This window comes from Grampus griseus (genome assembly GCF_964374135.1).
Source record: "Grampus griseus genome assembly, chromosome: 3".
Taxonomy (NCBI): domain Eukaryota; kingdom Metazoa; phylum Chordata; class Mammalia; order Artiodactyla; family Delphinidae; genus Grampus; species Grampus griseus.
Genome location: NC_139019.1, coordinates 31269363 through 31284238, shown reverse-complemented (window position 1 = coordinate 31284238; position 14876 = coordinate 31269363). Strand labels below are relative to the sequence as shown.

Sequence of the window (14876 nt, the reverse complement as noted above, 5' to 3'; positions counted from 1 at the left end):
ACATGAGACCAGATGTCATTTACATGCAACTTACTAGACAGATTGAGGTCTGTAGGATGCTACAGGATGATGTGATGGAGTACAGAGGTTCCCAAACTTTCTCTGTTCATGGCACCATTAGTATCGCAGTATTACAGCACCTCTAATCTAGAAAAAATCCCTAATGGTTCCAGTTATTCAACAGTTATACCCAAAAGATTTGGTAGTAGTAATTTACACAGATGTTTCTGTTTCCCGTGCAAAGTTCAAATATTCCACAAGGCCCCTGTGAGTTTGCTGCAGAGCCCTGAAGCACACAGGCTGGGAACCACAGATACGCTATACGTGATATAGCTCCTTTTCCAGTTCCTGTTTTGTCGATGAGGAAACTGAGACCCAGTAAAGGTTACCCAGCTGGCTTGTCGTCATACAGGAATCTGAATGCGAGTCATCTAAATCCAGAGCCCCCTCTGCTGTACCAGACCGCTCCCCTCCCCCTTCCTGACTTGCTGCCTTTATGTCTAGTCATCATTTCCTCTCTCCATGCTCTGTATTCTGCACCTCCCCTGCCCCTCTGCCCAAACACACAAGCCCACGAGCATGTACACACACATATGTGTTCATTCCCTCGCTTCAAACCATTTCTTTCGACTTGAATGACCCTCTCTCTCCTCTGCCTTTCCAGAAACTGCCCCTGCTTCAATTCTCAGCCCCCACTTTTACCTCTTGACCACTTGTTCCTATACTAATCTCTCCATCTTCAAAACCTCAGTCTGTCTAGTAAGTGGCATGCAAATGACATCCGGTCTCATGTTGCTCTCTAATTGTTTTATCAATGTAAATGTGGTTTTCTCAACGAGACCAAAAGCTGCCCAAGAACAGTAACAGTGTGTTATCTCGTGCTGCGCGGAGAGTAGCAACCGTGCAAGTTTGTTGAAATCGGCAAGGTAATCAAATGCTGTAATTTGCTAGCATATTCTAACACCTCGGTGTAGTTAATGGAGAGAATATGTTGAACATAAAGGCAACGGTCATCAGGAATAACAACTAACATCTACATGGCTTCTTACTTTTTACTAAAGCCTTTTACATGCACAATTTTATTTGCCACTCACAACAGTATAATTATTACACCCCCTTCATGGGAGAAAGTTGAGGTTTAGACAGTTTAAGTAGCTTTGGCCAAAGTTACCCAACCTGCAAGTGGAGGAAGGAGGTCTGGAAGCCCAGGGTGCCTGTCTCCCTTCCTGGTCTCTGCTTTCTGTTTGCACTGCAGTGGCCTTCCCAGAAATGCCAGAGTGTCGGGCCCGGGTTCATGTAACGGGGCAGGATCTTGATTTCAGAGGCACCGTGCGGGGTCCAGGACCCCTGTCACCAGCACCGTGCCCTCTCTGCACAGGCTGTGCGTGAGCCACACTCACTGCAGGACAGGAGGCTGGGCAGCCGGGAACGCCGCTAGGGATGACGTCAGCCCCACGGTGGGGTCCAGGGGCTCGCTGAAAGTTCCAGTGCCGTCAAGGGGAAATGGCACCACAACCGGTGGTGGCCTAGGTGCAGCCAACCCGATCTCCCTACCTCAGGATAGACTAAACCACAGAGGCTGGGGCTGAGCGCTCCTGAGGCAAATGAGGGGTACTCAAGCAGAAGTCTGAGAATAAAAGGACCATGCAAAATACAAATAAGCCGAACACGTGCATCTCTTCTTCTTTGAGTCATGAGAGCTTTGGTAAAAATAGCCAGAGCGGGACCCAGAATTCAGTCTGCCCTGGGCTTACAGTCAACCGTTACTTGCTAACGTACGGCTTGAAGAACGTTACTTCACCTCTCTGAGTCTCAGCATCCTTGTCAGGAAAATGAGGTCACAGTATAGTCGTAAAGATGAAATGGAAGAACAAATGTAAAAGCAGGAGGGAGAGTGCCTGGCAGGTAACAGACTCTCAGGAAGTGACAGCTACTCATCACGGATGACAAGTAAGCTTCCAGATGCTGCGCCCCACAGGCATTTACTAAATAGGAGTTACAAACACCACCTCTTCCTCCACCACCATTGTAGCTGTGGTATTCTGGGCACTGATGCTAACTCCTTGTAGAGCAATTAGAAAGGCTCTAGCCTGTAGAATAATTGTAGTAGAACGGGGGAAGGAGGCCGGGAGTGAAAGAAAAGAAAACAGAATATGCCTAAGGCAGAGAAATTCACCCTAAGAGACCTTGACAGGAAACAAGAGAAATAGATGAAGAGCCAGCAACTGGTTAGTGGAAGGACAGGATGCCGGCTGGGGAAGAAAAATAAACAACTTGCACCGTTTGAATATACATTTCCAATTACACCTTCTGCATTGTGTCTCCGGGGAGTTGAGAAGATACAAATGTGTCATATTTATTTATAAAGCTTTATTGGGATTTCAAAAAAAATCAGAATTGAATTTTATGGAGAAAAGAAGGGGAGAAAACAGCTGTAAGATAGCTGTTTTCTCGCAGGATAAATGGGGTGGGCTGAGTCCAGCATGGAAGCTGCCTTTCTGGAAGCTTTCCTCATATGGCTGCCTTTCTGGAGATACACATGCACGTGATGGGTTTATGGCCACGAAAGACGTTCTAAATTCCAAAGGACTATACAAACATTAGTTTTCATTGTTGTTGCTATTATTATTATTATTATACCTTCATCAGCACATATACACACCAAATTAGAAATCCTTCCGAATTATCAATGAAATGCCAACCAGGGATGTGCTTTTAGGAGGCTTCCAGGATGGAGCTACTCACCGTGGTCAGGGTATCCAGGCCGAGTGGCACACCATGGGACCGCTCCTGCAGGGATTTATCTACGCCGACCTCAGAGTAAAAGACCTGGAAAAGATGCAGACATCCGGGTGAGAGCGGGGCCAGCACTTCTCCACCAGACCAAGGGCCTGTGGTTCGAACTGTACTCACAACCACAGCGGGTCCTGAGGCGCACTGCCTCACCTCTCTCACACTAGTTCCTTGTCAGCAAACATCAGACATACCTGGCCAGGGTTGCAAACTCCTAAGCCTGCAGAGACCCAGAGGAAGACACGGAGTAAAGTGGAATGGAGAGGGCTGGACCCGGCGCCTAGTATTTTCCCCGAAACCATGATTCTCTCAGGTTATCTTTCATTTTCCCACTTTTGATTCTACCTGAGTCTAGAAATCCATTTCTCTACCTTAAGATGACAACAGGACAAGGGTCATGATACATGGCTTCTCTCCCTTGGTGAAGGGGAGACAGGAGGGAATGGTGGGTCTGGGGTCTTATGGGGGGGGTTACATCCCGGTGGGCAGCAGGCTTGGCGCCCCATAGGAAGGTGAGCCTGGGGTGGCCAGCTCTCTGGATAGGCCCAGAGATTTCAGCCTTTCAAGTAATTATCTGAAATCTCCTAACTTCTTTTTTTTTGGAATTTTTGAATTTTGTTTTATTTATTTTTGTACACAGCAGGTTCTTATTAGTTATCCATTTTATACATATTAGTGGATATACATCAATCCCAATCCTAACTTCTAAAAGTTGACTCATTTTTAAAAACATTGTTCAAAGAAAACATTTTGGTAAACTGAAAAAGGGTCAGTTTGTAAACTCTCGGAGGTAGGAATGCATTCTCTGTTCCCTTCTCCCTTTGCCTGTCCACCCGGTCACTTTCATTCAGATTTTGCATTATTTTGTCCTATTGACAAAATAGGACAGTGACCCTCTATTGTTTGCCATGTTTCTGCTTTAGTCTCCAAATTTAACTGTGGGCAGTTGGAGATCAGGAAGCATGTCTTCTACTGAGTTTATATTTTCCCATCCCAGAACAGGGCAAGGACTCAGTAGAGCCAACTGACTTTCAGGGCACTTACAAATGACCTTAAAGGGAAACATCTCTGGTTTCACGGAGGGAGAATGAAGCCCCACACGGGAAGGCTGGTATCAGGAGGCCGTATACAGGAGATGGGGAGGAGGAACAGTTACCCCAACACACCCACTACAGAAATCCCCGTGCCCAGGTACTCACAGTATACCCCACGATGGGGCTCCCAGGGTGCCTTGGCATCTTCCACTGGATGCTGAAAGCTGTACAGTTCAGCGCCTCCAGCATGATATCAAGAGGCGGCCCCACCTTGCCTGCCCCAAAACAAAAGAGATGGTGTTACACATCCCACGTTGAGTACACTTGACACGAGATATAAGAGTGTGTGCTGACAGATGGAGAGCACACTTAAAGATGATTTCACAGGCCAGAAATGCAGACATCTCTCCAGGAGGCCACACCTGTGGCAGCTGACTTCACCAGACCTCTACTGACCCCTCCCAAACCTGCAATGGGAGGGAAATGAGCCCAGCTATCGCCCACAGTCCCTTCTGTAACTCCCAATACCTCAAGGACCAGCAAAGGGAGATTCAGGACAGCATAGACCAAGGTGCTTGGAATGTATTAAAGCAAGACACTGAATTTTTTTTGGTTTACTCAGTAACATATATGTTTTATAGATATGTTATATAGATTCTGTTTATATAGCTCGTATATTCTTATTGCTGAATATTTCAAAAATGCGGTTTAGTATAAAATGGGGTTAGGAAATTTCAAATGTTTTACTGTATTCTTACCTTAAATAATTTTATGGTTATAAACAATAAATTTTATGTTTATAAAAACAACATACGCAGATTTCAAAATTTAGAAAACAAAAACAAAACATTCCATCATTCAAAAATGAGTCCTGCCAACATTTTTATATAGTATACCTCCTTTTGGTTACATGGAATTTTTTGAAATATATATATATATATATATATATATATATATATATATATACACACACACATACACACACACAAACATGTTTATATAATGTATATATAATTTTAATTGTTTATTGTGTTCATTACATATAATATTCATATTATATATATTCAATATATATTCATAAATATTCTTATTTGACTTAGTATATAATATATATATAAACTGATAGTATGTATTTACTAATCAAAATAATTATTCTTATTTTTAATGGCTGTTAGCTCTTCCATATAATGCCTGGGCCATAATTTATAGTGTATCTCATTCCACTATTGTTAGACACAATTTTTTTCTGACATTTTGCTATTTTAAATAATGCTCCATGAGGGCCGCAACTAGGTATGTCCTGTTCAGAGCACAGAGACTAATAAACGGAAGAGCTCAATAAACGCTCCTTCAGTGAACGAGTGTTCTTCAGTTTGATTTTCCACTTACTAATATGTCCTGATGATCTTTCTTTTTAGTGACTGTGTATAATTCTCCAGCATATCAGCTGGGATACTCTGTTTGCAATTCACAGAGATCTAATGTGTCTATTTACTGGGCTACTGCTGGGGCCTTCCACCACCAATATTTTCAATAACAAAATCGAAGGCCTTTCTGGTGGACCAAGTAACAGAGGTTCAGTGTCATCAATCGGCAATAACGGCCATAGACACCTACCACTGCCACCAGTGCCGGGACTCAGGGATTTGATCTTCAACTGTTCTCTGGCTCTGCCTTGGTTCAAGATTTAAAGTCCCATCTGACTGGCCAAACTTATGTCATGTGACAAACATGTCATGTGACCAAAGGATCAGAGAGGAAAGATCAGTTTTTTCTGGTTTCCAAACTGGAAACGGACAGGATGAATGGAGTCCCAGAAATAGTTCTTCCACCAAGCCTATCCACTGTACAGGAGTTTCCCAAAGGAGGACAGGATCATAGGAAAAGAGTAGTGGGCAGTGGGATGGCCAAATACTCTGCTATGCAGAGCATGCACGGACATTAACTGCTACTCCAGTCATTGACATTTAGGTTGTTTCCAAAATTTCACTGTTAAAAATAAGGCTGAGAAGAACATCTGTGTGTGTGCCTTTTCATGCACAAAAGTCCGAGCATTTCTAGGATGGATATCTATTAAAAATTATGAGTATATGCATCTTAATTTTTAATAGCTACTGACTTTTTGCTCTCCAAAAAGGATTTAATAAATGAATCTTGAAGTACATTCAATTTTTTCATTTGGGTAAATTCTCAACGCAGAATTTTTGTGTCTAAGACAGAATTTCTCAACCTCCACTCTACTGACATTTCGGGCTGTATATTTTTTCGTGCGGGCTGTCCTGTGCATTGTAGGATGATGTTGAGTCGCATCCCTGGTCTCTGCCCACTAGATGCTAGTAGCACCCACCAACTGTAGTTGTGGAAACCAACAACATCTCCAGACATTGTCAAATGCCCCATGGCAGGCAAAACTGACTCCGGCTGAAAACTGTTGATCCAGAGAATGAATGTTTTAAAGATTTTTATAAATATAACCAAACTTACATCTAGAAAATTAACCAATTTAGAAGCTTATGGAGGTGTATGAGAATGCTCAGTGTAAGGAACACATCTTCCCCAGATCTGAGTATTACTTTAAAATCGTTGCTACTTTGATAAGAAAGAAAGAGGAATATTTTAATATCTTCTTTGGCTATTTTTCTTCCTCCCTTCATGTGTTTTGTACATTTTTCAATTGGGTTATTTTTTTTTTTTCCCACTGATTTAAAAGGGCTCTTAATATGTTCAAAGATCTGAGTCATTTACCTATACTTTTTCCTGTGCAGTTTTACATTTGGGTCCAGCTGTATAATTATTTATTACTGGGCAGTTTTATTGCTGAGTGGGGGTCTATGCTATCAAAATCTCAAAGGAAGCTGGGAATGGGGGAAAAGATAGTGGAAATGATTTACAGAACCCTCACAGACCACAGAATAACCAGTAAGCACAATCTCATCCTAGGTCCTAGGAGTAACACTACTCTCTTCATTTTGGGAAAAATTACAACTTATCAAGTTGGGCTACTTGGGTCAGTTAGTGGGAAACCAGTCCTTGTATCCCTTGTGGATCTGTTCAGTACAGAAAACTCTCTAGGTATTTTAAGCAGAAACATGGTTACAAAATGGGTGGAAAGACTAGGGGACTGGAATTCAGGAGTCTCCATTAGCTCTATTTTATAAATATGTAAATAAATAGGTGAGAAAGAGAGAGAGATAATAGGTAGATAGATGATAACTAGCTAATTCGCTATTGCAGTGATTCAAAACCAAGAAGCCCCAGCCTTCACACTTGATCCTGCCATTCTTACCATTACAATTGCCTCCAGACACACACGAAAGTGGTGGTGAACCTTGGAATGATGAGTTGTCATGTTTGGATGGCCTTGCTTGGCAGGAGAGACAGCAGCCGGAAAGTGGCCTTCCTCCCATTCCTGCCTTCCGTAAGTCCTAAGAGTACATCTAATTGGCGGGACCTAATTTACCTCCAGAATACTGACTGCAAGGCAGTCTGGGAAATGTTTTTATTTCTCCAGCCTTTGCATTACAGTAATGACACCTAAAAGGAGGGTAAGATGGATGTTGGACAAGCCAATCCACAGTATCTGTGACATGCTGGTACCATGAAAAGCCTGGATTCTAATACACTATCCCCTTTATGTTCATATTCTCTAAGAAAGTATTCTAATCAAGCCCTGCTGGAACACAGCTAGATATGACTTCTATTTTTATCGGCATACTCTTTCATTTATTCAATCGTTCACACACCTAACACCTATATTTATTGAGCACCTATATGTATCAGACACTGGCTTAGTCGGTGAGGCTACCTTAATAATGAAGAGACACAGGGGACCACCAACAAGTTAGCAGGACATTACAGTTGGGTGTGAGGAACATAAAGGGAAGGATGGAGCACTTGGGTGGCACACAGCAAGGACACACCTGACTCCACCTGGCGGACTAATAAGAATGCGACAAAGTGGGGATGGAGAAGTGTCTCAAGCAGAGGGAGCAGTATACACTCTTCCTCAAAGAGTCGGGGGAAGCACCACATAACAGAGCGCCACGGTTGAGTAGATGTGGGTGGGGTGATGAACGAGAGTCGTGAAAGCTCCAAGGATTCTGCCTTGGGCAGCGCAGGGGAGGGGTGCGTGTCATCCACTCATCTAGGATCACAAAGGCAGCTGTGACTGCTGCTGGTGTAGGAGGTGTGGTCGTCGGCAGCTGGTGAGTGAGAGGTAGCCAGGTCAGACATTTGGGCCAAACACCAAAACTATCTCAGATGAATCAAATGGTCAAAGATGGGAAATCAAATTATCTAAAAGAATTGAATTTTAAAATCGGATACTTTTTTTTTGAAGATAAACCTTTCTAAGCTTAAAAGTGCTAAAGAGGGCTTCCCTGGTGGCGCAGTGGTTGGGAGTCCGCCTGCCACTGCAGGGGGCATGGCTTCGTGCCCTGGTCCGGGAGGATCCCACGTGCCGCGGAGCAGCTGGGCCCGTGAGCCATGGCCTCTGGGCCTGCACGTCCGGGGCCTGGGCTCCGCAACAGGAGAGGCCGCGGCAGTGAGAGGCCCGCGTACCGCAAAAAAAAAAAAAGTGCTAAAGAAAATAAATCAAAAGTGATGGATCCACGTCATAAAACTTCATTATGCTCTTCAAAGATTACAAAAGAAAAAATAAAAACAACAGATCAAAAGGTAAATAATTGCAGCAAAATGCAGGCCAAGGGATCCCTTTATTATAAAACTCATACATACTGAGAAAAAACGTTCAGGCCCTGAATATGTTTATAAAATATACACAAATAAAATATGAAGGGACAACTCCCATAAGAGAAAATATAGCTGATAAACACACATGGCAAAATATTCAAATTTGCTAGTTATCAAATAAATACAACTTCTTAAAATTGAGATGTCATTTTCACCTATTAAATTAGCCAAAAATGTTTAAGTGATAGTAACTAATGCTGACAAGAGTACGTAAATGTGCTAGTCTCAAAACATTACTTATGGCAGAGCAAATGAGCGCAGGCATTTTGGAAGACAACTTGGCAAAACGCAGTAATAGCCGGAGCCACAAGTATGTTCCTTCCCTTGGACTCCCTGAGGTGGGATTACAGCCTGTCGTGAGGAAAGAATCTTAAAAGAAGAGAAGGCTGCTGGCATGAAGATGTTCTTCAGAGGATCACTTGTGATATGGAAAGACCATAAGCAATCTAAATATTTAGAAACAGGGCAAAAGTCAAGTTAATAATAGTACATGACCAAGATGGACTGTTATACAAACATCAAAAATGAGACGTGACTAAACACGTTACGGTTTCTTAGGATCCGGAACAGGGAAAGGACATAGTGGGAAAATGAGCGAAATCCAAATAGTCAGTAGTTTATTTGATAACATTGTACCATTACTAGTTAGTACTAGCACTAGTTAATCTTTTAGATTCGACAAATGTACCATGGTTATATAATATGTTAACATGAGGAGAAACTGGGTAAAAGACAGGAATTCTATTATTTTTGCAAATCTAGAATTTTGCAAATTCTATTATTTTGAAATCTAAATTAATTTCAAAATTAAAAGTTTATTTTAAGAATGAGGCTTGTATCACTCTGTAGCAACAATTAGGATGTAGTGTTAAATAAAAAGTATACCCAATTACCATCAATACTGTTATTAGAGTCATACGAAATACTCATTTGCAAAATAACTGGAAGGCAAGAGTAAAAGGCTAATGGTTACATTAAGGTAGTTGAGATTAAGGATGATTTTTTTTCCTGTTTTCTTCTATTTAGTAAGCTTTACAGATTATTATATTATTTTTCATAATTTGAAAACATTGCCTGGGAAAGTATTTTTATATTCAAAGACCAAATGTTGCATGGGCGCCTGTATGACCAGGCTCCTTCAGAACTAAAGGAAATCTACAAAATAACGCTTCATGAAGCGTTTGTACTAGTTTACACCAGGCGGTTTAGGGGATGCTGCGTTGTCTCATGGTTGTTGTCTGTCTCTCAATCTAACAGTAAGGTTAAAAATAGTTTGTAATTAATGAAGCAGATTTACTAGCTCTTAACCAAAGGTAATGTACCTGCATAAAATAATATGCCCGTATCACAAGTCAACTATCACAGTAAAATGAAGGTGTCCAGGAAAGAGGCTATTGCTGCCGAAAACAGTGCCACACAGATTTGTCAATCAACAGTGACTGAAGCACTAACGGGGGGACCTGATATTATAAAGCACACAGAACAGGCACTCTCTTGCTCCGCCCTACTTTGGAGGCTGGCCATAATCTAGAACAGTATTTCCCCCAATTTTTTGTTCCCTATGCCCTCAATTCTCGACAGTTCTGATTCTAGATTACATCTCACAATTATGTCCCAAGGGGGCATCAACACGGGGCCTCACAGGACATGAAGGCCTAGAGGATGGCCCAGCCAGATCTCACGATGTATAGGGGAGGAGAGATGGGGTCATGACCATGGTCCTGGCCTCACATCTTCATGAAGATTCTAAACGAGAGCTGGTGGGCAAGCCAGTGCTCTGAGCATGCTGCCTTTATAGTATACTCATTCAGGTGTCCTTGAATACTGACTGGAAGATTTTCTTTTCCCTTTCTCAAAATAATTAACATGTAATGCTATAATTATTATTATGATGTGAATTTTCAAATCTTTTTTAAAAAGAATAAAATAGGACAAAACTTTTACAAACCATATATTTGATAAGAGGTTAATATTCACAGTATATAAGGAAGTCATACAACTCAATAGCAAAAAACCAAATAATATGATTAAAAAATGGACAAAGAACATGAATAGACATCTTTCCAAAGAAGATGTACAAATAAATAGCCAACAGATACATGAAAAGGTGCTCAACATCACAAATCAGGGAAATGCAAATCAAAAGCACAAGGAAGTATCACCTCACACCTGCGAGAATGGCTATTATCAAAAAGACAAGAAATAACAGGGATTGCCCAGGATGTGGAGAAAAGGGAACCTTTGTGCACTGTTGGTGGGAATGTTAACTGGTACAGCCACTACAGAGAACAGTCTGGAGGTTACTCAAATAATTAAAAATAGAACTACTATGTGATCCAGCTATCCCACTTCTGGGCAGTTATCTTTATCTGAAGGAAATGAAAACAGGATCTCAAAGAGATATCTGTACTCCCATGTTCATTGCAGCACTATTAACAATAGCCAAGATGTGGAAACAACTAAGTGTCCATTGATGGATGAATAAAGAATATGTGGTAGATATAGATAGATATAGATATATACACACATATACATTAAAATGGAATATTATTCAACCATGAAAAAGGAAATCCTGCCATTTGTGATGACATGGGTGAAACTTGAGGGCATTATACTAAGTGAAATAAGTCAGACAGAGAAAAGCAAATACCATATTATATCACTTATATGTGAAATACAAAAAAAGCCAAACATAATAAAAAACAGAGAGTAGATTGGTGGTTGCCAGAGGTGGGAGAAGGTGAAAAGGTAGAGGGGGTGGGCAGGGAGAGTGGGTGAAGGTGGTCAAAGCATACAAAGTTTCAGTTATAAATTGAATAAGTAAGTTCTGGAGATCTAAGGTACAGCAAGATGACTATAGTTAATAGTACCTGAAAGTTGCTAAGACAGTAAATTTTAAATGTTCTCACCACACACACACAAAAATGCTAACTATGTGAGTGATGGATGTGTCAACTAACCTTACTGTGGTAATCATTTCTCTACGTATCAAATCACCACACTGTACACCTTAAACTTACACAATGTTATATGTCAATTATATCTCAATAAAGCTGGAAATAAATAAATAAATGTATGTATGTTGGGGGACGGGAAAAAATATAGCTGAAACGCCATTCTCCATTCCTCTCTTCCAGAGGTAACAACCATTTGGTGTTACATGTCCTATCCCCATGTGAGTTTGTGTACTCTGATTTTATCTGCACATTTCTTATTTAATATTTTTACTGGAAATAATTGTCCACCGGTAAAGGAAGGGATAAACTGGTTTATTCATACAATGTATCAGTATCTTTTCTACTTGAAGATTTATTCCTTTAAAGAGAAAAAGAGATCTGAGAAAAAAGAGAGAGAGAATGAGAGAGAGAGAGAGAGAGAAGAAAACTTTTGTGTATTTTAAAGCACTATTCAAGTATTAGCCAGCTTCTGGTCTTCCCCTCACTGCTGGCTTAGCAACCGTCATTCTTTGGTTTCTAAATACATTGCCACTTGTCCATGGGCATTTCAGTTTCCAAAATTTCATCACTGCCATCTGCTGATCCTTTCGTCCTGCTGGTTAACGCTCTTTGCCCCAGCTGACAAGCATTTTAGTGGGGGTTTTTAGGGACCGGTAGTAAATATGTTTGTTCAACCCACCACGTGTCACCAGAAATCAACTGATCCTCATAAGAGTATGGGATAGAGGAAGGAGACATTATTCCCGCTCTACAGATGAAGAAACTGAGGTCTAGAGTCTACTGATGTAAGATCTTATCAACGGGGCAGGAGATAGAGATAGTGAGTAGTAACAAAAAAGAGATGATCTTCTCTCAACCCCTTAAAGTTTGTGTTCTTGGTGATTCTGCCGAACGTCCTCTTCTCAGCTCCACTACACTCTCTTCCTGGGTGCTCTCATCCCTGCCAGTCATTACCACATATATGCTGGTGGGCTCCCCCGTCCCCCCGCCCCGTTCCATTTCCCCAGCCCGGCCCTCTCTTCCAGAGGGCAGGTCTATGTACCCAACTGCCAAGTGGACCCAGATGTCACACGGGCCTCTCAAATTCAACAGGTCAAAAGTGAATTCATCATCTTTCTCTTTAACCTGAGCCCCTCCAGTAATCCCTGTTCTGGTAAATGGTATCATCATCCACCATGACGTCCAGAAACCTGGAAGTCACCCTCGGCATCAAATTGATCACATGGAAGTCCATTCTCTCCTATTCATGGAGGCCTCGGAAACCTCCTCAACCCAGGGCCTGGAGCAGCGCCACCAACTGTTCAGAGTTGTGCTCGCAATGGAACTTATTTGCCATTTGTCAAGACTTCCCCCAAGGTTTCTCTGGCCTTTCCAGATTCTAAGGGATATGGTTTCCCTCCCACAGTTCCCTCAGCCTGCGCCCTCCTCGGAAGAATGTGTGTTAGTAAACTAAACGGAACTTTTTTCAGCAAAGCAGTTGAAGGCCATAGGATTGGTGACTCTAAATCGTACGAGTAGGAGGGGCGTGTGAAGGGCCATCTGGTTGGAAGGAAGCATCAGAGGCCTTGTCTTATGGCATATTTGCATCGCGAGCACAGCATTCTTCTCTTTGTGTGTTTGTCTGGGGTGTCCTTGAAGGAAAGACAGGTCTCCAGCTGGGGGCCATCTGAAGCTGTATTTGCAGGGCAAGCACAGTATTTATACAGACATTGTATGATTATTGGAGTATCTATAGAGCGGGCAAGCTGAAGGCAGGAGCAAACCACCCAGTAGGGCCCCCTCTGAGCTGGAGACAGATTCCAGACAGGTGGTGGCAGACCTGGAAAGCCCAGAGAAACCAGCTGGGAAGTCTTGAGGCTTGGCCTGGTATCAGCTTTGGAGATAAAGAGACATCGGAGTGTAGTCCCAATCGGAATGAACCAAGCAAACCATTTCTCTCAGTCTCTTCCAGCTAGGGAATGAAAGATGAGGAGTGAAACTAAAGAGACTTTCCTCACATGTCTACAACCTCTGAGTCATCAGGAGAAAGTCCAGTCATTTGACAGGGCAAGTCGAGCCCAAGTTACTCTCTCTAAAAACTCTTAAGGAGGCAAAAATGTTTATAATAGTTATAACACTGAGGTCTTCTGGGATTTTTATCTATTATGATATAAAAACGTATTAGTGCTTCCTCAACATTAAAAAAAAAATCAAAGTGGTAGGCCGCTTACATGTGGACTAAACAAGATTTAAGCAGTTAAGTTCAAAAATAACTCATATTTCAGCAACTATGGTTAGAATGTTGGATTATATATTACGCAATAAAAAACTAGTTTTGAAGAACTGTAGCATTTAAAACTAGTATAATGCATTTATACACTCCATCCCGAAGCTGTGTTCTGATAAGCTAAAAGCCATACTTCTTAAGAGATAAATAAATAACAAGTGAGTTTCTTTGCCATGAGGGAGCTGTCTTCTTGGGCTTTCTTCTTTGGAGGAATTTCAAAACCGTGTTTTTGCATTAGAAACTTCTGAATGATTAAGTCAATTTCTTACGGTAATTTTATTTCATAAAATACTTCAACTTCCTGTGTAAAATTCACCTCCGATTCAATTAGTTTTGTAATCCAGTTCATAAAAACACTCCAAAATGCAAACAAAAATGTCATCTGTGACAGAAATACATTGCTTGCTTTTTAGTTATTTGATTTTCATGGAATGAACAGAGTTATATTCACTGATGCAATGGAAAATGCCCAGACTAACTAAAAATAATCAGGAAATTCTGAACAGGAAAAAAACCTTATTTCCATCTTTTTGAAGCTTGCTCCAACTAATATTACTAAAGCAGCACTATGAATATGTAACCAGAATCTGCCACGAGAGCCACTTTCAAGGTGATGCCTTCAAGGCAGTAGTAAAAATGTGGGTTTAAGACACAGAACAGTATTTGTTCTAGTGACCTAGGGATTCAGGAAATTCTCAGACACTGAGGGGCAGCATGAAATGTCTTGCAGAGCCCTCCCGGCTTCTTTTAGTGGGGGGTTTATGGTTCATATCATATGCTTCCCTCTGAAATCCACCGTTCCAGCACGCAATTCCACAATCCACCACTCCAGAGTACCATTCCAGGGAGTAATGCATCTTTCCAGAATGTCATCCACCCTCGTGCAGTGCCTCGATTTACTCATCTGCTCACCAATGGGCTGGATTCTATGATTTCTAACGTCCCTCCTACTCTGACATTCATACTTCCCTGCATAGCACGTGGGGAAGCATCCACAGAACTCTAAAGGGGACAGAGAAGAGAATCACTCAGAGCGGTTCCTGGCACAATTAGACCCAGACAAACGTGGGCCCT

At 41.7% G+C, this 14876-nt stretch overlaps 1 protein-coding gene across 1 annotated transcript in view; it reads right to left on the bottom strand.

Moving 5' to 3' along the window:
- EGFLAM (EGF like, fibronectin type III and laminin G domains) overlaps positions 1–14876 on the bottom strand; it is a 170721-nt gene that overhangs the window by 116592 nt on the left and 39253 nt on the right. The window contains exons 2-3 of the mRNA XM_082650903.1: positions 3993–4102; positions 2746–2829 (exon numbers count right to left, since the gene is read on the bottom strand). Of these exons, the coding sequence (XP_082507029.1) occupies positions 2746–2829; positions 3993–4102 (194 nt within the window). The remainder of the gene's footprint in view (positions 1–2745; positions 2830–3992; positions 4103–14876) is intronic.